At 42.7% G+C, this 22,934-nt stretch overlaps 1 protein-coding gene across 1 annotated transcript; it reads left to right on the plus strand.

The window, feature by feature from the left end:
- Nucleotides 1-827: 827 nt before the first annotated feature.
- On the plus strand, nt 828-22,492 carry crim1 (cysteine rich transmembrane BMP regulator 1 (chordin-like)). The gene is made up of 15 exons (XM_037241669.1): nt 828-1,377; nt 4,633-4,791; nt 4,968-5,141; nt 10,260-10,502; nt 13,042-13,221; nt 14,330-14,533; nt 15,090-15,218; nt 15,397-15,550; nt 16,363-16,484; nt 17,873-18,091; nt 18,158-18,373; nt 19,022-19,243; nt 19,898-20,020; nt 20,102-20,280; nt 20,352-22,492. Exons 1-15 carry the CDS (start codon nt 1,080-1,082, stop codon nt 20,532-20,534), a joined length of 2,805 nt encoding a protein of 934 aa, XP_037097564.1. The 5' UTR covers nt 828-1,079; the 3' UTR covers nt 20,535-22,492.
- The last annotated feature ends 442 nt before the right edge of the window (nt 22,493-22,934 follow it).

Here is a 22,934-nt window from a genome sequence, read left to right on the forward strand (position 1 = left end):
CCCGATAATGTCTGCCATGTTTGACTGCACAGCTTTGACAGATTGATGGCTATGTTGTGGGATACAGACAAAGAACAATTTTGCAGTTGGTCACAAGAGATGGAGGATAGGATATGGTCACTGTAGTTGCGTTTATACAGTACCTTGGGTTTAATGGCTTTAGCTGACCTGCAAAGCTTATGTTTAGAATATATACACAAGTTATCAAGAGAATTTTCATTACGGTATATTCTGTGTTTTTGTTCTTCTCAGCATAAATGCAATGTAAATTCATATTAGAAGGACACTACAGTAATCCCTCGTTCATCGTGGATAATTGGTTCCAAAAACCACCCGCGATAACGGACTTCTAAAGCAATGTAAACGAACATTTGGAGCAATACTACATTGTCCTAAAGGTTAGACACATGTTTCCTCAATTTAGAAGTTTTATTTTGACTTTTAAATTGTTTTTTTAATTTGGGGGGAAAAAATCCGCGATGTAGTGAAGCCGCGACAAACGAAACGCGAAGTAGCGAGGGATCACTATATTTTGTGTTTTTGTGGCAGGTTATCAAAACATGTGTTGTATATTATTGACAGTAGGCCTAAAAATTATTTTTTATGTTTTGTCTTGGAGCTTAAATAGTATACGTCTCAGTGAACCTATTTACCACACTTCTGCTCATTTCTCACTTCTGAGTTCATTGAAAGTTCTTCAGTGTAGCATCATTGCGCAACAAACACGCGGTCCATGGGCTACGGTCCTCCCTTCCCTTTGGCTCCATGTGACTGGTCGGTACCGGTGTCAGTCAGGGGGAGGGGTGCACCGCTAATTTCCAAATGCCTGCTGTGTCAATTTGAGTCTCAGTTTGCGTCCGCGTGTTGTGGCTGTCAGCAGACAGGCAGGCAGGCAGGCAGCAGTAGCGGGTCCGATCCGAGTTTTAGGATTGCTGCACGTGTTTCATCACTCCAGGGACGTGAGTTTACATTGCAGTAGTAGAATTTTTTTTAAATTTGGATCGTGGTGCCACTAGGGAAGACGGCGGACTTCCCAGTAACTTTTCGACACGAGATTATTTTGGGTTCACTACCCCAAGATGTACCCCAAGAAGTCCGCTTTGCTTTTGATCGTGTTCTATCTAGTCCGGGTCCTCGATGCAAACGAGTGCACGCCGTGCCATCTCCGGACATGCCCCGCTAAGGCGACACAAGGCTGTGATGGTGGTCGGACCATGGCCAAGGATCCTTGCGGGTGCTGCGATCACTGCGCCCGCCAGGAGTGGGAGCCGTGCGGGGGGGCGGACTGGAGTCTCGGCTACTGTTCCCTCGGGCTGACATGCGCCTCTGTCAACTCTACTCGACCTGCTGCCATCCCTGAAATTGGGGTGTGTAAAAGTGAGTGGAACCTGCAGGTTGTCATATATCATTTTTATTTGTCTTGGGATTTTTTTTGTCAGTATTTTTTAATACATTTGCCCGCATGACTGAAAGAAGTAGAATCATGACCATGAATAGCCGCTTAACATTTTGCAACATTGATATTTGAGTGACAGCGTGGGGTGCAGTACCTGTAGCCTTTATTTTTGCTCTTGTCAAAAGTTCAAATTATTAGTCGTCTTTAATTTACCCAGAAATTGACTCTGTGTAATCCCTTAGAAAAGTGCATCACTTGTGGGGTATAATTTCCCTGTGTTAAAAATGAACTTATGCTGTACCTCTATTTTATGACAGTTGTGCCACAAGCATGCGCTCTACAATATTTACATCAGCCAGTCCAGTCCTGGCAGTAGTGACTACGAGTGTGTGCCCGCTGTCTGCTTGGAGCAGCTCCACAACTAAGTGCTCTTCACTGCCAGCAGACTTTCCAGGTTTTCCCTGCTCTTTTCTTTGAGGCTTCAGGCACTCTCTGGTGGAGAGCATGACAATATGTTTGGCAAAATGAATTACACGCACTTGAGCTCTGGCAAGTCTAGCTGTTGAAAAACTCACAAGGTTGTCACTTGAGATGGGTTCACACTAGAAGGACTGTGCGTTTTGAAAGTTGGAACATTTGTTCCATGACCAAGCTGCATTTTAGGATGTGCTCATTCCCGGTGGTATTTGTGTAACTTTGCGCACTTCAAAGCAATGTGCGAGGGTGTCAGGTTCCACATCCACAGCAGTGGCTTTCCACTGAGGAACAAGCAACCAGACCCTCCACCTGCACTCTGTCCTGCCCCGTGGGTGAAGATTGAAGAGGACTGACAGCTCTCAGTGCATGTCTGCCTCCCTTGACCCAGTCCTTCAATCGTCCCTCTGTAAGGGTGGTCGAAGTCAAGGTTCCAGAAGAATTAGCAGGGGTCACAACCCCCAAGCCATCCCGGGAGACACAGCTCTTGATTGTGCCTCATGCGGGAGGGCACCTCGTCTTCAAACGAGTAGCTCTGGTAAGACCTAATGGCTCCTCTGATTGAGTTGTGACTCTGGTCCTGTGGCTCCAGGCTTCTTGGAGCATGCTCCTGACCCTCAAGTCTCGTAGTTAGAGGGTCTAGGTGGGGGTAAATCAACACCTCCCGGTATGTTTTCAGGGGCCACAGTAGGCAGGCTGCTCAAGACTGATCCTAGATTTCCCTCCTCAAGCTCCAAAGGTCTTAAAGTGATTAGACCTGCAATCAGCAGTAGGGGGTAAATGTTTCCACTTTCTGATCCCTTTGCTTTTCTGGGCAATGTTCTGCTGTTCTGGGTGGTCACAATGTGCGCGTGTGGAATAGCAAGAATGCTCCAGTGCAGGTGTGCTGCTTGAGAAGGATTCCTTTTTTAATCTGCTGGTTTACATCATCATGACATGTTCAAATACAAGATCTGCTGTTAAAAAGGATGCTGCCGTTGAAGTATGTTAAAAATGAGCGGCTAAGTGTTCACTTCCATGTTTTCTAAAGGAGAATGATTGCATTAGCCTGAGAAAAATGTTGCTCGTAAAAGAAAATAACACTTTGGATAAATTGTCTACATTGAGTGCAGACAAAATATGCAAAATATGCAGAAAAAAATGCAGCCCCTTCCGTTTGCATGCCGTGTCTTGAGTATACAACGACATGCTTCAAAGGAGAGTCATCAAGACCTCTTGACTTATCTGCAACCTGCCTGACAGCCAGGTGAAAATCATCCAGTCTTCATTGCTACCGATAAACGAGTTGTTTGGAAGTTCTCGAGCCTCCAGCCTCATTTCCTTCCTTCAACGTTGTATAGGTTCTACCAGAATTGCTACTTTACATGCCTTCTCTCTTCCTCTGGTATTATCTAATGTTTCAAAGACTTCCTTTTTAGCTCCCTATCAGCCAAAGGGCCTCTAGAGGTCAGCTTTCTCATCCCGATTGTGGATGCCAAGACAAGCAGACTGAGTGGCTGAGAGAAGGATCCCCCTGGGATGAAGCCACGGGCTTTGGCCAGAGTCATGCCAGGCCAGATCCCAGATAACCAGGTCAGACTAGACCGTGGTCAGGCAGGCTTTGCATAAACAATGTTCGCTCGGTCTTTCATTGACTGTTTTGGACTCCCTTTGCCCTTCTCTAAGTACCTCGCTAGCGACTAGAAAACTTTTGGATGGAAACATTTTTTCGAGGATCATTTCAAGGTGAAAGGAAATCAGAGGGTTTTGGTTTATTGAAAAGACTTCTTTTTCTGGCTGCCTGCGAGAGCTATTAACAGCATAGAATAACTCGAGTTAAATAAAGGTAACATCGCTTCCTCGTTCAGTCGTGCGCAGTTCAAAGCTCGTTAGCATCTGTCATCACTCGGGAATCATCAACCGAACCATCCGGAACTTGGGGAAAGAGCTAATTTAATATGCTTGTCTTCATTGTCACAGCGAATCATTTGAGACATTTTTCATTCTAATTATCAGAAACCCAAGTGGATGTCTTTTCGTCTCATTGGGATAACTCCAATAGGAGGAAAAAAAGAATTCTTAGTACTTGAGCTGAGGAATACAGAAAGGTATGCATCATTGCAACTTTTCATTGCCAGAGAGTTCAAATAAGCTCAAATTGAGCTTCATCGTGGTTTTAATGAGCCATGGGAGCCACATGCTTGGGAAAGTGTCACACTTTGTCTCATCCTGTTTACTCTGCTGCCATTCTTGCTGATCTTTGACAACTATGAAAAAAGGACAATTTGCTGTATGCGGTAGTGTTTAGTCATGCATTCACAGGAAAGGAACAATATGGCTAATGTCTATGTAAGGGCCCTTTCTAATCCTGTAGTTTTGTCTCCGTCATTCCTTCGATCAAGGATGGTTCAAGTGTGGTTTGGCTTGAATGGAGCATCTCTGTGAAAGAGGCGTGACTGGCAAAAGAACGATATCTGCTGTAATGTCTCTAGTGCAAGTGGCCTTGGTACGGAGGAGGCGTTTCTAGGAAGGAGAAAGGATTCACTGGCTGGGAGTGCCCCATGCTGTGGAACAAAAGCATGAGAAATGAGTTCAATGCTTGGAGTAGCATGGCACAACAAGGGAAGGAAGAGGAAGGGCAACCCCCAATTACACTTCAGTAACTGTTGAGCTGTTACAAAAGAGGGCTCGCCGAATTGTGTCTAGTGAGCTCTTAGAATAAAAATTCTGAATACTCATTAGCTCAAGTGATAAGCTCTTGTTTCGTATCCTTAAATCTGCAGTGCTTCCAGACCATCCAGAGGCCGGCCTGGAAGATGAGCGATGCCCGCTGATGACGGGTTGTGACAGAGAAGAAGGTCAGTGTGTGTGTGATGCCAGACACACCTGCCTGGTATCTTTCACCTACCCAGACCAGGAGACCTGCATGAAGGCCCATTCAGGTAAGCCAGCTCTTTCCATTTCACAGCTAAGTAGGTTTCTCAACAGATCCGTAATGGTCCTAATCCTCAACAGATGTCGCTCAGATGTGACTAACTAGATATCGTAGTGATGACACACACGTTAAGACTTCTGTTTCTTTGTGACTCATCGATGACTCCTCCGTGGGTCTATCCAGAGGGTCGGAACCAAGAGCCCCGGGACAGACACAGGCAGAAGTATGTGGGACCGTCCAACCCGGCCTGCGTGTTCTCTGGATGTAACCTGACCGCTGGTGGCTGTGTGTGCGAGTCTCAAAGCTGCAGCCGCCACTTTGCCTACGTCAACCGCAGCCAATGCCAGGAAGCCGCAGGTAACTTTCAGTTTGAACTACCAATGAGCAACCACCGGTAGTCCTGTACTGTTATTCTGCTTTAACAGAATGATATTTTAATAACAGAGAAGAGGTTGCTGTATTTGTTTTTGTCCAACCTCATTGAGCTGAGAAGAGAAGTTTCTGCATTAATTTTCGGATGGCAATGAAATGGCCTTTAGTAAAACAGTAGAAACAAAACAAACCTTTATTTTGTGACTCATAGTTGAAAGGAGTTGTTTGTTCATCCAGGAAGTTGCGTTCATCAAAAGCACCGTCATTAAAGCCTTCAGTGACAATGCGAGAACTTTCATCCCAAAGCTGATGACAGTTTCAACTCGCACCAGTGAAAAGAGTAAACAGCATTTTTCAGCGCACTTTTATGGCCTCTCATTAAGAGGCAAATGTGCTTCCTTCCAGCTACATATCGTATTCACTTTGTGTTCATTTGAACTTGTGTGTGTTTGTGCACATGTCTGTGTGTGATAATTATCTAGTCTGTCACTGAAGCCCCGGCCAGACATTTTCCTTTGTCTGCCATCAAGAGGTACTTCCTCTTGCAGCTACAGCAGAATGTTGCAAGTCTGCTTGCTCCCTCTTGTGAGCGCCCATAGATAAATCCATAATTGATTTTTGAGCTTAAATTCAGATTTTTTTTTCTCTCAAAATTATTTCCTTGATTGATTACTTGAGATAACTCCAGTCTAATGATTTCAGAAACATGACATTCAGTTGGACGCTACCAAAGATTGTGTCATAATATTGCAACTACATTGCTAGCCGCTCTCGGTGACGTCTTGTACTTTTTTTACCACAATCTTGTTTTCCACCGGTTTACAAGTCGCTGATGTAATGTGGCTGCAAACATTTGATCCGAGGCAATGTGGTGAACAGACACTCCCTAATGTCCGGTACTGAGAAGGACGTGATAAGTGCAAGGAGAGGACGCGGTGCAGACTTTGGAAGATAGGAAATCAAGTGAAGCCAAATATTTTGATGAGGTTTTTCTTTCAGGCTTGTCGCTTTGAACGGTAGTGTTGGGTCATTTTACACTCGCCGAGAGTTGATGCGTAATTCCCGATAACATTTCTGACTGCTACTCGGAAGGAATTTCCCTCCCTTTTTTTTGCTGATATGAATAAGCACAAACAATGTCATACAATTGGCGGCACATAATACTCGAGCCTTATCAGTCGCTCACAGATAGCAGTATGTGTAAATATACACTACCACAATCCCGTGTGGATTTTCCAGTTTATTTTATTTTAATATTTTGCCCTTTTTATATTACTATATACGACTTCACCATCAAATAATGATAAAGAAAAAATAGTTAGAGATAGTCGATTTTAATATTTTTGATTCAAGCAGGAGGTGAAGTCGTCTAGATAAACTACATCGTGCTGAGAGATGTCCCTAATATTTTGCCGCTATCCCATAGCTCGATATGGTACCGCCATGGAAACTGTAACTACAATAAACATGTCTCCAGCCATGTTCAATATAGCTCGTCCTCGTCATGTTCACAGGGCACAGACTGACAAGCAGTCGCACTCTCGTTCACACCTATTTGGAGTCTTCAAATAACCTAACCTACATGTTTTTGGAATGTGGGAGGAAGCCAGATGGAGAAAATCCATGCAAGTACAGGGGTGATCACAAAGGCCTGAGCTGAGATTCAAACTCAGAATCTTTTGACTCGACTTGGTTTGGCATGGTACAGTTGGGCTGTGAAATTAAATGAAATTGAATTACAATTAAGATTGTTACTCTACACAATAACAAGATTGGCACAATTGTTAAAAAAAAAAACCATTAGTATTAATATCCAATGCACTGACTATACAGGAAAACTATACTTGAATTTATTTATTTGCATATTTTTTAAATTTCAAAATAAATTCAATCAATTTTGTTTGGTCAAAAAAAATCATATTTAGTGACTCAAAGAAAGTTTTTTTTAACATTTAAAAAAAGTTTTTTCCCCCAAATCAATGATCATTTGAATAATTGTACTATTACAAAAATAATAATGATTAATATTTTTTTCATAATTGAGCAGCCCACTGTTGTAGTAGTGCTTCTTCAGAAAATTCTCAAATTCCTCTTCAGATTATAATCTCTAATTAATGTGCAGTCGGTCCTGTTGGCAGGTACTACACAGACTATCATATCCACGAGCTTCTGCCCATGGTGTCAATTTCCCAACAAAGTATCCTGCACCGCGGGCCTCACACTTGCTCGTACACACCGAAAACAATGCCGACCCTCCCAGCTGGAACTTCTTGTTGGGCATGAAGCCAAGCCCCCACAGTTTTTACACTAGAGACGGCCTGATGTGTCCCTATTGTGAAGCAACCTTAGGATAGCCCAAAAATCCACGGAGGGCAGCTGGACTGAGACAGCTTTGTTCTCTGCTGACTCGGTTCCAAAGTCAGTTGGTGAACAGAACTTGCATTGTGCGCTTTTTCCATGAGTAAACGGAGGCTGTCAACACAAGTCTCCTCTGCCTGGCTGAAGCGCTCTGGTTTGGGGAAAGACTGCTCGCCTTGTGCCCTAGCTTGGAGGGAAGAAAAAAACATTTAGAAAGGAGATGTTTTTCTTTCTTCCATGAGATGCCAGAAATACGCATTGTTGACAAAGAAGCTCATTCTGTGCAATTTTCTTATCCTAACTCCTCCAAGACCAATTTCAGATGGCATTGTGCATGGCCGTGAGTGGGGGGACAGTTTTATTCTTCTTCGTCTTTGCCCCTACGGTGTTGAACAAAGACACAAAATGTGATTTCGGCCCGAGACCCTTAATCAAGCATACCAAATCAGGCCTTTTGTGTCTGAGCAAACTGGACTAAGGCCGCCATTAAATAGAAAATTTGCTTCTAATTAGACCCATCCGTGCTTCGTGAAAGAACACAAACAACACATTTGCTGTTGACTTTTCCCATCCTCCAATGTATTTGAAATTGTGCCGGACAGAAAATTATATCAATTAGACGTGCAAGGGGCGGATGGTTTTGCAAATGGATTCTATTTATTCTGTTCATTTGAATAACAATAGTGTGTCTGACAGCTGCTTTTCCCCAGTGCACTCTAACCCCAGCCATTATCAGCGTGAAAGAGTAATCACCATTCTCGAGAAGACATCCAAAGTGTTTTTCCAAAGCATTTTCTATGACTTTTTTGCCACATGAGGTTTTCATATGCAAAACCAGTCTTGAAACAAGACAGAGTTAAAACTCATTCTAGGTAATCCAATCACAAGATGTTTATTTAACTCCACTGTAGGAATAAGGCCAAAAATCTTGAATACAGGGCTTTCCCTTGAATTTCTGCCTCCTTTCAATGAGAGCTTTGTGGAAGTCCTCACTATTTATTCCCTTGCTGCCTGAATGAATGGTACAGTAAATATACGTACATCACAGTCCTGCTCTACTTATCAAAGGCAAAAAAAAAAAGTGTTTTCCCAATCTTCAATTTCATCTTTCAGTACTTTCCAGGTCCTTAAATGTAAAGCATGGGATAGATTGTTTGAACTATGGTTCTAGGTTATCAAAGTCCTGGATTGGAAGTTTTCTCACTCTCCCATTCGGTTTCCCTATTTCAGTGGCAACGTTCTAAGGGCCTCTCTGGTAGCGCTTCAAATATCAGGGATGAGACATATCCTCACATGGAATCAGTCACGTTCTACCATGTAGCCAGCACGTTCCAATCTGGGAAACTCATCAAGGATTGGACATGCAACCCAAACCTCACAAACTATCACACAACATCAGCATCTGGGTTTTAACCTCCGTTACAAACCGCACATTGTATGAGCAAGCAAATACTTTCAAGAACAGCCAAAACTTAAATTAGATTGTAACAACATTGTCTATTGACACATTGCAGTCAGTAAAGATTTAAATGAGCACTTACTGGATTTTCCTCATCTGACGTATCTGCTTTCAAAAGTACTCTATGTTCAGGAAATTGCTTCATAAATTGATTGACAATTAGAGGACAGAATATGAAGTCCGTGCTCTGCAAGTGCTCTATACATCACCGTAGCACTGAAACGCAGAATAGATGAGATGTCCCGTCAGCTGAGGTAATCCAATCTTGGTAAAGTAGATTCAGTTCCCAAACAATGTTGGTACAAAGAGGCCTTCCACTTTTCTTTTCCTGAACAGCCTCCAAAATATACCCTTTACCCACATTTGAAGCAACCCATCTTTCCCTTTACAAGGGTATCGCATCTATTATGGTAGCTCTAGTGAATGTATAGACGGACACATGCCAAGTGAAGCTGAGTAGGGAGAAGAAAAGGGGAGCTGTTTGGATTTTGATCCAAGCTACCCATGCTGGGTGGGATTCCAGACCCCTTTAGCGAGGTATGTGAGGGCCTTGTCACGTCTAGAGTAGCGCCCTGACAGGACGCCGTAAAGCTGTCACAGACTCAAGTGGGGATCTAATGACTGTGTGGGTTTGTGTTGGTGAACGTTGGTTTTTCGCCAAAATGGGAGTAGCGTCTTTGTAGAGTTGCTCGACTGAGGTGTTAAATAGCCAACACGTTTAAACTGATGCATGTAAGCTTGCATTCATTCTTTGGCTTATAATGTCCTGTGTACAAAGATGAATCTGTTTTTTTCTTATTAGAAGGGCCAAGTATCCTTGGCCAAATGGCAACGCTATTTAAATGCTAGCTCAAGTCACCTATCTAATTACAAGATCTTGAATTGTTGCCAATCACACACTTATTTTGCAGGTGATAAATATTTCAAGTGTGTGTACCGTATTTTCCGCACTATAAGGCGCACCGGATTATAAGGCGCACCTTCAATGAATGGCCCATTTTGAAACTTTGTCCATATATAAGGCGCACCGGATTATAAGGCGCACCTTCAATGAATGGCCCATTTTAAAACTTTGTTCATATATAAGATATATACATTTGGCCCGCGGGCCGGACTTTGGACACGCCTGCTGCAGTGGCTCAATCTTGGTCCATATATAAGGCGCACCTGATTATAAGGCGCACTGTCGGCTTTTGAGAAAATTGGAGGTTTTTCGGTGCGCCTTATAGTGCGGAAAATACGGTATGCTTCACGCATGTTTACATGTCTTCATGTGTCTATTTCAGAGGAGCAAAGGTGTGCCAGCATTACCTGTCCTGCTCTCCAGGTGTCGTCGTGCCCAAAAGGCTCAGTCCTAACCAAGAGTTACACCCCCCCTGCTGCTTGCTGCCCCTCTATCCCACCCCAGTGCACCTGTGACTTCGGGGTCTGCCGCCAGCCCAACTGCCCAAGTGGACAACGTGCTGTGCCACTCAGCAAGGCCAGCGGTCAGCCTGGAGACTGCTGTGATGTCTTTGAGTGCCAAAAAGGTGAGATCACCCAACTGCACGTTACACAAACAGTTCTGACTGCTGTCCCACTGGGGGGTTGTGGAGAGGTGATATTCATCTTTATCTTCGAGGCAATCATTCCCTCATGCTCCTGCAGACCAAAATCACACAAAGTTGCAGATTATAGTAGCTCGAGATTTACCCCCAAAAAGAATCTATTAGATGAAGCTGGTGTAGTGAGCCAATATCTTTTTAGAATGATTCAAAACTATGATCCGGGAACATGTGGAGAACAAATAAAACATCATGCAACATTACTCTTATGATGTCATGCTCTAAACAGAAAGTGCTGTAATCAGTCTTTTAGCCACCTAAACAGATCTGACAAAGATGAATGACTCAAGCAATTCCCTCTGTAGACCATTAACATTTTTCATGTAATGCTCATCCAGGAAATACAATGAGTGTCTTGAGTAACTTCCTCAGAGACCTTGCTGCTGTTTGTGCAGCTTTTTTGTAGCGGCCCAGCATCACAACAGCGCTGCAAAGTAGAATTGTAAGTCCTGCTTCATGTTTCAGGCCCCCCGAGAGAGGCTGGGAGGGGATCTGTACGAGTGTTCTGTTTACTCTGCACTCTCAACAAATATTCACTGTTTTACCAACAGAATAAATTCCCATTCTGGCTCTTCTACATGTATAAATGGATGCCATGTCCTGGAATTAATGGACTTAACAAACCCAGTGACCAAAAAAAGTGCTTAGGCTATGAATTTGTTCAACAGAAGTGCAGTGTCAAAGGGTTTCTGTCTGGTCACACGTCCAGAGGGAAAAGGTTCAACAGTTCATTGATGGGAATGCTTTTTATGTGCTTCATTCTGCCAGTCGGGAGGGTAATCGAGTCCGGCAGGCTGGCGGGGGCTGAATGGCAGCCGCGGGGGCCGTGGGATCAGTGTTTTGATAACAAGTGTCTGTTGCTCTTTGGGTGTAAGGCTTGATGCCTTTTGTGTAGCCCTTACTGTCTGTTTGCCATGCATGCCTGAGCTTGGTGACGCAAAGTTCAATAGACGGGGACGTTGACGAGGACAAGCACAAAGACTCGCTGTCACCGCTCATCCCTGTCGGGGTCTATCTAAATAATAGCCCTAATTTTTCTTCCATTGTTGCCTTATTACAGCTTCGGGAATCTTGTTGCAGATTGTTCAAAATGAAATGTTTTACTGTAAATCAGGGGTGTCAAACTTTTTTTTCGCGGGCCACATTGTAGTCAGAGCTTCTTTCGGAGGGCCATTATGACTGTCAGCACAAATAAATGTATGAGCACCTCATATTATATACAGTAAAAGCTACAAAACAAACTGACAAATAACTCGTTTTCAAATCAGACGAGTAAAAACTGGTCAAATATTTAAAAAAAAGATATTAAAAGTGAAGACAATTTGCAATTCTAGTAATGACACGAATTTGATGCACAATTTGTCTTCGCGGGCCACATACAACGATGTGACGGGCCGTATCTGGCCCCTGGGCCTTGAGTTTGACACTTTGCTGTAAATAATGGCAAAAAAAAAGTACTGACAAGAAATCTCAGAGGACCGAGCCTATGTCAGAGACTAGAATTAAACACCGCATGCGCTCATTGTCACATTGTATCCACTATTGGAATGACTCACATGTTTCCATTGCCCACTTGGCTGTGAGTTTGTCCCACTTGGCTTTGGGGTTTGTCCGGCTCTGCGGGTTGCAGTGACAACGTGTTCCACCTGTTTTCAAACTTGTGCCATTACTGGCTCGAAAAGGACTGATTAGATGGAAAAGAGCAAAGCAGGCAGGCTGCAAAAGTTACTAATGGTTCTGTTTGTTTGGATTGACAATGAGCTTGGCACGTCTTTTGTACTCAAATTTGGGTGTAGGTGTTCGGAACAACACTTGTTTTCCGAAACTTGACGTCGGGTGTTGAGCAAGAAGGGTGAGCTCAGCGTAGTAATTGCTCTCAAGGAGCTCAGCTTGACTCGGGTATAAATTTACAAAACTTTAAAATGTCATTACTGTAAATCGTTGGACTCTAAATGGTCTTTTATCGCTTGCATCATTTGTATCTGATGGTCGTTGCTGTTTTCAATTCCGATCATACAAAAATTACCCAACTTTTCATCACCACCTACTTGGTTTGGAATTCTTAACAGACTTATTTGAGGTATGAGACTTGTCCAAAACGTGGTGTAACAAAGAAGATTTTTAGTATAGAGGGTTTGATTGACTCCTCCTGCCACACTTTCTAGCCAAAACCTCACAACCACTTTTGTTTTCTTTTGCGCTGTACAGCAAGCTCCTGACAGAAAGTTCTCCCCATCGCCTTGGCTTCATTGTTTAACACACAGCAAACCAACCCTTATGGTTAACCTCAGCCATCGACCTCAGTTGGTTTTCAATGACTGCCAACAGAGGACAATCATTTTTTTGTGTCTGGTGATGAAAATGGCTTTTCACCAAGACAAACGCCAGCACTGCCTGATTGTCGACTTAGAGCTTTTTAAGGTTAATTGTGTTTTCTTTTTTTCTTTTTTCGCCCCCTCTTTAGTCTCCCCTAAGTGTGTCCACAATGGAAAGGAGTACTCCAACGGCGAAGTGTACCGCATGGACCCTTGCTGGCTGTGCCAATGCCGGGGAGGAATCTCTTTCTGCTCCAAGGCAGAGTGCGCTGAGCTCGACTGTGAGAACTTTTACATTCCTGAGGGCGAGTGTTGCCCTGTCTGCATGGGTACGTTTTATTTTTTTATAAGAAATACACAAAAAAATCAAATGATAAGCATAGTGACAGGGTCAAACTCATCAACTTTCACTTGTAGGGGAATTACTTAACTTTACAATTACCTATTTTATTTTTTTGTATTGATTTTTCTGTCAGATGTTGTTCTACTACCTTGAAAATAATCCACAGTGGAAACTGTTACATCACTTGACCTTTCCACTGGAAATGCTAAATGCTGTGCATATGGTCCACTGGCTCATATGCAATAAAATGAAATGACACAATCTCAAGCAGGAACTGCAATTGATACTCTCATAGCATTTCTTAATGTATATATTTGATGAATTGAAGAGTCACTTTTTTACTCTTCATTATGTTCCAAACAGTGAGCTGTGTAAAAATGGAAAATGAGAGCGCGGATATCAAAGTTTAACATCCCTCACCTCTAACAAATTTAATTTGAACGTCATCCTCACTTCTACTATTAAGTGTCTTTCACACCATTTCATCTATTAAAGAAATGTTTGGTGGAAATAAAAATGGAGGGCCGTGGAAATGCAATGTTACCTTTTTCCTCCTGCCAACAAGTTGTGTAACAACATCAAAGTCTTTTAATTTATGAAATCAAATAAATGGTCCAAGCATAAACTGTAGGACAATCCATCTTCTCCAGTTTACAGCAGAAATATCTAAAACTGTAACACAACTTCCTTTTTGGACTATATATCGAAAGTTCTTTGTAGTCAAATTATAACCGACCTTCGCCGAGCATTTATGACCGGCTACCCCCGCCGAGTTGAAACCATGTCATGATGAAACAGCCACATTCCAAGCTCTCATTCAAGTTAAATCCATTCATAAGTCAGGAACCATAAGTCATCCAAATCCAACAGAGTCTTCTTCATAGCTTTTGGTGTCTGGCCAGTTTCCTCTTCTTATTAGCTCCCCCTTGGAGGATCATATTCCCGGCTTCTGCTTACAGTAGGGGCACACAACATACATTGGAGCCAGGCATTGGTTTTAGTCTCGCTCCAAGGTCGCCAAAGCAAACGACCGCATCAATCTGAATGAGTTTTTTATTTTCGCGCCCCCCCCCCTGCTTTACTTTCTTACCCAGATGTGGAGTTACTGTCAGTGGACAGCACAAAAGCCAGTTGCTGGGTGAACAACAAGTTGCGAGCCCACGAGGAGCAGTGGAAGGAGGACGACTGCACCTTCTGCCAGTGCGTGGATGGCGAACCTCACTGCACGGCCATGGCCTGCAAGCAAAGCTGCCAAAATCCCGTCAAGATACCCGGAGAATGTTGCCCCTTCTGTGAAGGTATACAAAGCAGTACGTGATGGAAATAGAAATGATTCAAGGTTTTACAAAGTGAGCATGTGTTGGAGGCAACGTCGGCATGGGATCATTAAAGCGGAGGCCGCAGAGCATTCTTTAAGCTGCGGGGTTCTTTGTGTCCCTTTTATTACTTTTGCCCGCCAAAATGAGACCCACCAGTGTGTGAGGAACATCATAGTTTCAAAACAGGAGGGCTGCGTAATTGAATTGGAGCCCCCTTTTTTCTGTGTGTGTGAGCATAATTAGTTACAGCTCATTACGTCGTTCCTCCCATTTAAGTGAGGCAGGAAATGTTTGACAGGACTTCACAACACTGGATGTGTGCTTTTGTCTCTTCTGTGAAATTGCCCTATAGTTATCTGCAATTATTCTTTGTCTTGAAACTAAGACTTGTCTGAATATGTACTCATTTAAAATTGGTACTACAAAAGCACTTCAGGCTGCAGTAACACAACTAATGGAAGTCTGACAATATAATTGTTTAATTTTCAAATGTATTTGATGTCGACTCCCATCCATCTCAATTTTCTTTCTCCAGAACCTTCGTATGAAACGGTCAGCCCCATGCTGTGCCCTCCTCTGGAAAACTGTAGCCTTTCTACCGACGACTGTCCTTATGGCTTCTATCAAGACATCAATGGATGTCTGCTTTGCCAGTGTCTCAATAGTAAGTTCACTTTAATGGTTTATGTTGGAGGAAATTGGTGGAAGTATCATGGAATATGTCCAACGTTTATGTAATAACAGATTAAGGGAGTGACATGAAGATTAAGTGGCATTGTGGGGCTGAAAATTGTTAACATGTGAAAAGTTTGTTTTCACACAAACACTTTCAATTCTTTCAGATGACTCCTGCCCTGACCTGGGAAAATATTGTTCCCTGCAATGCCCAACGGGATACGAGAGGGATGACTTTGGTTGTGAAGTGTGCGAGTGCAGCATCCCCGTGCCCAGGTGTCGACCTTTGACCTGCACGAAGACCTGCCCCTATGGATTTGTGTGAGTACACACGGTAAAGCACACATCCAGCTCAACTCATTTGTCATATTTGGTTTTGGATTTGGGACATCAGACAAAGTCATAAGCATGACCAAATTGGACAATATAGTGAAAAGCATTGTGTTACAAATTTCACTGACGAAAGTGAAAAGTCTTTGACTGTATTCTGGTGAAATATAGCCTTTTAATGCGACGCTTTTTCGTGAACAAAGAACTTCATTCAAGCAGGGAAACTTGAGGTTAGTGCAGTCTTTTAAGGGGTTAAGGTCTTGCAAGTGCATCAATATTTAGCTACCCCTCCCTCCAACCCACCCGCAAACCACAGCTTGTGTGTAAACTGCTGAAGTTAAAAGAGGAATTCTTATCTTAGGAAAGAATGTCAGTGAAGCAGTCTATTTCTGCATTGCTTTGAGTTACAATTTAAAGTATTGACTGCGGTGGTCACGGCAGGTTTCTAAATTTGTGTGCTGTGAGATCGAGTTGACTTCTTCGCTTCTTCTGAGTCACTTCTCAGAGTTCTTCCAACTTAGAGTGCCAGCTGCCTAAGGAGCAATAATGATGCAACAGGTTAAATTGGAAGCATCTGAATTGGATTAAGAATGCGTCTTGGGTTTGTATGATGTGCAAACCGCAAAGTTCGCTCATGTTGGTCTTTTTATTTGGTCTCCTTCAAAGGCAGCCAATACGGCGATGAAGAAAAGCAGGTCCAGATGTCGATTCTAGCAAACCTCGGCATTTGGTATTTCACTGTGTGCCACAACATTCGTGTGTTGATGTTTTATGGTTGTGTGTGTTTGTGTGTCAACCCACAGTCGCAACAAGCACGGCTGTGAGATGTGTCGCTGCGTCAAGTGTCCCCCCTTTACCTGCGACAAACACTGCAGCGACGGCTACAAGCAGAACAAGAAGGGCTGCTCCATCTGCATGTGTAAAGGTACCTCACACTTAAAAGTTAAGAATAAAATACAAAATTGAATATTTGCCGAGACATGCAGCAAGATTACTGTAAATACATTTAGAATTATTTGCCGATAAAATGCATGCACAAATTATAATCAGCAAAAAAAATAATATTTGTTGACATGTCATTATGTAGGCACACAAACTATTTTTTAATTTGAGTAATTGCAGAACTTTGTGGCCTTTTATAGCTGTTATTAAGCAATAAAATGGCAAAATGCTCTGTAGGAGACTTTGATAATTACATATATTAAGTCAAGCGTTTTACTGCCCAATTGTATAAATTTCACATGCTGCCAATGCTCAGTCATGTCTTTGTTTATATTAGCACTTCAAGTGCAATCAAAGCAACTACTGTAAATTCCTGTGGTTGGTATAAGAGTGTTGCATTCAGCAAAATGAGTTTGGAAACCAGCCCAGCTTTCGTGACGCAAATAGTCAGGCCACTCTAAACACAGGTTCTCATTAAAGCTCAGAGATAATAAATATAGTCAAATTGTTAGCGCTTTTTCTTCACGCTCACAATTCAACCAGTGTAAGTCAGTTTCAAGCTAAATGGGTGGAAGCATGAGGAAAATCTATGTGTGAGTTTGTTTTACAAAGCTGCACTTTTGATTTCCTCTGACCTCTGGCTGCTCTTCTGCGGGGACTTAAATGTTTGCCTTTTTGGGGTTTTGGTTGGTATTTGGCTTTATCCAGTAGCTGGGTGCAAGTCTAATTAGATTCCTCCAACCTCTAAGTTCAAATTCAGATGACTGATTTATACTCCATTTTACAGTAAGCGTTGATGGGTTTTTTAAGCCGTGTTATAAATATTTCAACCTCAAGATATGCCATGCAAATGACTGCTGTCTTTTTAGAAAACGAAGGAAAGACTCAGAGTTTTACTTTAAATGTGAACAAACTGATGCTAACCTAAAGAGCTGGGAAAGTTTTTACGTGGTTTGTCAAAAATGTTCAATGTTAGTAAATTATGTATTGATTTTTTTTTTTCTTCCTTAAAAATGAAAGGGAGGGCACATGGGAATTGCTTTTTATACTTCAGTTTGGCTCTCTTTCTAATCCAAGAAGATTCCAACTAAACTAAAAGCTACTCTGGGTTAAATCCATCTGGTGGCTTTGGAAAGTCAGGACTCCAAGGCAACAGGATATTTGTTTGTTTTGACAACAATCAACAAAAACATATCAGGATCTTAGTTCTTCAGAAATATTAGATTGCGACATCACTTTTAATTCTAATGCTTAATACTTTCAAAACTTTATGGTATTTGTAAATAAACAGTCTACACCGTACCATTTTTTTAGTTGGTTTGTATTTCACTTGTCTATTAACGGTTTGAATTATTTGTATTTTTTTTCCAGAGAATACTCACCCCCCCAGCACCACCGCCTCCATCCCAGTTCCCAGCTTTTGCCTTACCTCTAATGGCAAGCGATACGAAGAAGGCGAAAGCTGGCACGACGGCTGCCGCGACTGCTACTGTCATTCCGGAAGGGAGATGTGTGTGCTCATATCCTGTCCCGTTCCCAGCTGCTCTCATCCAGTCGTGAAGTCTGACCAGTGTTGTCCAACATGTGAAGGTATGCCACTAAGTCTTGCTAACACTTTCCAAATGTCACAATTTTTTCCTTCTTGTAACACTTTAGATGAGTCGGGTAGTGGTCTGCCGGAGGGGATGGACATGGTGGTGTGCAGAGCTCCTGGGGGGGAGTTCTACGTGGAAGGGGAGACCTGGGACCTGGACGAGTGCACACGTTGTACCTGCAGGCAGGGACGCGTGCTGTGCGACACGGAAGTTTGTCCCCCGGCTCTGTGCCAGACACCAACCAAGAACCTGGACACCTGTTGTCATGTGTGCTTAGGTAAGTTGCTCAAAGACTTGAGTGATACCTTGACAAGAGCAGACTGCAAGAGGCTTGCTTAGCCTTTCATATAAATGTGGGAACGGTCACCAGGAATGCGGGAATAATACATATCCCGCAGACAGGGCCTTATGATGGATGTGTACGGTGGACAGTCTTGAGCCAAGACTTCGGGTCAGGAGAGGATTTTGGTCCCTGAGAGAGTTGGATGAGATATCAGACTGAATTAACATCTGCCTGCTGGAATCCCTTGCTTAGACTGGACATTTGGGAAGCATCTTGAATTGACATTGTCCTCGTCTTGGCTTTTCATGCTTGCTCGGTTAATTAATCGTTGCCCCCCCCTTACTTTATTAGTCTTTCATTTTTTGTTTAAAAACTTTTAAGGTTAACTGGTGACTTTTGCTGATTGACACCAAGTTCAAGTTTAATTCTCCACCGAGAGATTTTGGACAATGTTTGCCTTAGTAGCGCAAAATTAAGATTTTCTGAGCCAAAGAATGGTCCAAGAAGACATGTTTAGATGAGACTCATATGACTCAAAGACCTCAACTACTCTAGATCAGTGACTCTAATGTAAATGTTAGCAATACAATCTGGACAAATGATCAAGTGAAACCTTATTTGACTGATTCCACGCCTCCACAGATGAGACACAGAGTCCGTTGCTGCCGGTGAACACCAGCCAGCAGGAGTACTGCATCACCAACGAAGGAGACGTGCTGCTAGCAGGAGACTCCTGGAAGACCAACGCTTGCACCAGCTGCATCTGCAACAACGGCACCATTCAGTGTTTCTCTCAGCGCTGTCCACCTGCCAACTGCAGGGTGCCCGTCTTACGCAAGGGCCAGTGCTGTCCGTACTGTCTCGGTGAGTTTTGCATTACACCCAAAAAAAGAACATTTTTGATTCATTCTGGGCCTACGGTCCACCACTAAAATTAGCCGATACAAAACTTCCACACATAAAGATCATAATAGAGAACAAGGCAGAGCTTGTTGATGGTCCTAATTCATAACGGTACCTGCCAAAAAGAGGGAAAGCCTGTTTGAAAATGCGTGTGTGTGTGTGTATATGTGTTAGTTCGTTAGGGCCAGCCATTCTGGCGCTGCGCGGGCAAACACCATCGTTCGCAACGGCATTCCAGGCGATACACACACGACGCACACAGTCGACTCGAGCAAAAACATTCCTCGAGCATCCGCACATTCACACGTGTTTCCTGTCCCCGGATGAATCGGACCGCAACGCTCGCTCTGTGGCAGCGCAGGAAGCTCCACGTCAGCTTTTCCTACAGGGGAAAACCTCGGCATAGGATCCCATTGTTCAGCCTGATATGCCGTTTGAGCACCCTTTGTTTTTATTATTTGGCTTTCACATAAGGGCTTTTATGAAGCCACGGTGAGAAACGTTCATGGAAACACAGGGAGGGGAGTTGAAACAATAACACCGTTGTACGTCTGCTGGCTTTTGCATTACAAAAGTCGTTTTGAAAATAAAAGCTTTATCTCTCTGTCTGGGAAGAAATGACTACATCTGCGCCAGTGTTGTTGTCCACCGTCGCTACCAAAACAAGGATCACCACGAGTGTGCGGCGGGCTGATGGGAGCGCTGATGTCACAGAAGCGCCAATTGTTGCAGACACAGGTAAGGGGACATTGTTAAATTAAAAAAAAATAAAAATAGCACACTGACACTGGTGTGCTTGTTTTGGACAACATCTACCAGATGAGCCAATTTTGGGTGAAAATTACCCCAACCAAACAGAGATGGCCCTCATCTACCAATCAGCCGCTTGGATCCTGGCAGGTCTCCTCCTGGCCATCATCATCTTCCTCATTGTTGCTTTGCTTATCAACAAGAAAAAGAAGTGGGTGCAGATGTCCTGCTACAGTGCTCCAAAGAAGGTGAGACTATTTATAAATCTATACTGCACTGACAAAATGCTCATTTTGAACTTGACCCTCTTCCCCTTCAGACCGTCATCCTGAAGCATGTGAACAAAAACCAGGTGGTGTACATGGAGCCCTCCAAGGAAAACAAATTTCAGAACGTGAAGAACGACTGTGGGATCCATTTCTCACCCGAGATGAGTTCTCCCTGTACAGACAAGATGACCATCCCCAGAGCCAAGCTGGCAAACAACTGGACGGCGCGCTAACGTCAAACATCAGCAGATCAGAGCTGTTTGCCACCTTATGCTCTCTCGTACTGCTGTATGGAGATTTATGCATGCACACACACACACACACACACACACACACACACACACTGTGGACACAGTCTGCTACACTCTATGTGACTGGTAAACAAAAGGACACCCCACGATGGATAAAGCAACAATTTAATGTGACCTTTCTTGTGTGTTTGGACCTTCTCCAGCATCACTGATGTAATGTTCTGGAAGGACACACATTCACTTGGCTTTACTGCACAATCACCGAGGGTTCTCACTCAGACTTTATCACACACTTTTTTTTTTTGACTCCTTTCGGACTAGAAGAGGAGGAAAAAAAAGTTCCCGGATGAGGGGTTAAGCTTCGAGGTTTACAGAAGTGCTTCGTGGATGTCGTCAGTACATTTAGCAGGGAGGCCAAAAGAACTGGTAATCCACTTGGATCCACCAAATTGTAACAGTCCAGCAGGCTTTATAGACACCCTGCGTTAGAATGTGTGCTTTCTGTTTAGTTTGTGTATATTGAAACTGTACTGTATTCCTATTCATGTTGTTCTAGGCTGACTCTTATTTTTGTTGATGTCTGATTAGGGTGAACATTTATGCTGGTCAAAACATTCCCACCACCTCATGTACAAATCTTATAAAATCATCCACAAGGATTCCTGCTGGAATATTCTGAGGAAAAGAGAAACTAATGGATTTTCCACGCAAGTTAAACAGAACCATCCTGCAAAACCTGGTTTTCAAATTTCAGCCTATCTGGAAGCTGAATCAGAGTGATGTGCATCTCGGAAGAATGTTAGGTGCAGAAGATGAGACAAAAATGGTGCAGTGGCAGGGCTCCAGAATGCCCCAAAATGCTCCGGACATTTGAGAGAGTGCAACACAATTTTTCATTAATCTCAATAGATCTAATCATTTTTATAATTACTTTTGTTGATGGCAAATTTCTTCTCCACACTTCATCCAATTTATTAGTTATGTAATAAAAATGAGTTATTGTGTGTCCCTTAATTTTCTAATTGCACCACAAAAAAAAAAAAAATTCAAGTTAAGGGCCACAATGCTTCCAGTAATAAAATGATTCTGGAGCCTTGAGAATGATTTCTTCCCCAGAAAACATTTAAGGAATGTTTCATACCACTTCAGAACTGCACATTGTTGCGTGTGAATGTTGCCAATGATTCTTTTTGAAGCATTGATGCACCAGCCTTAAAGGTTTGATTGCCAGTTTAAACAACTGCTTCACTTGACCTTTAAAAAAAAACAAAGTAATAATCACTTCTGATCTGATTGTACATAATGCATAATAGATTGCAACATGCGTGTGCCACGCATTTAAAAAAGAAAAAAAGTTGCGCTTTCCGGCTTTTTTTTTTTTCCATGCCACTGCTGGATTCTTGGAGGGATAAACACGTTAATCAGGGATTTGATGGGCGCATTAAAGCACTCCAGTAAACACACATTGTTCAAGCTGGAGGCAACGTACTACACCAATCGGATCAGAGGAGAATTCCATTTTTCAATCACCACTCAGACCAATGCCAATTTATTTCTCCATAACAAATATGATTGTGATGCCAAAATTGGTAGATTGGTGTGTTTTAGTGACTCAGATTTGTTGGACTCATGATAACGTGCTTTAAAATGAAGTGTGAAAGATGCCCTGTTCTTTGTTCTACTTTGTGTAAAAAGCTAGTTGAAATTAGTTGAGCAGAAGAGTATCCTATTTATTTTTTCACATAGCTTTATTTATTAATACTATAGTTTTTTTTTTCTTTTTGGATGACCTTTTGTAGCCAAAGCTGCTGTACATTTTAGAGCATTTACACCAATCAGCTATATTCAGTATTGCCTTTATTTATTTCTTTGTTCCAAACCCTGTAAATAAGTGAAACTGTAACATTTACTCATTTTGAGAAATAAATGTGTGAAAAAAAGTGGTCAAGAATCTTTTCCAATTCAGACTTCCAAGATCTGCTGTTTTTGGAATTCACCTGTGCAAATAGGAAATTCAAAGCATGGTAACGGAAGCTCAACCCAAATAAATATCTGAGCACCTCATATTATATACAGTAAAAGCTACAAAACAAATTGACAAATAACTTGTTTTCAAATCAGACGAGTTGTTTGAAACCCTAACCCTAGCTTCCAGGGGTGTCGAACTCCAGTCCTCGGGGGCCGCGTTCCAATATGTTTTCCAAGTTACCCTCGTTAAACACACCTGAGTGAAAAGTTGAGGGCATTTTCACGTTCCGCAGAAGCCTAACTTTTCACACAGGTGCACTTAATGAGGGATCGGGGGCCGCGTTCCAATATGTTTTCCAAGTTACCTCGTTAAACACACCTGTGTGAAAAGATTTTGGTCATTTTCACGTTCTG

This window comes from Syngnathus acus, chromosome 22, assembly GCF_901709675.1.
Source record: "Syngnathus acus chromosome 22, fSynAcu1.2, whole genome shotgun sequence".
Classification (NCBI taxonomy): domain Eukaryota; kingdom Metazoa; phylum Chordata; class Actinopteri; order Syngnathiformes; family Syngnathidae; genus Syngnathus; species Syngnathus acus.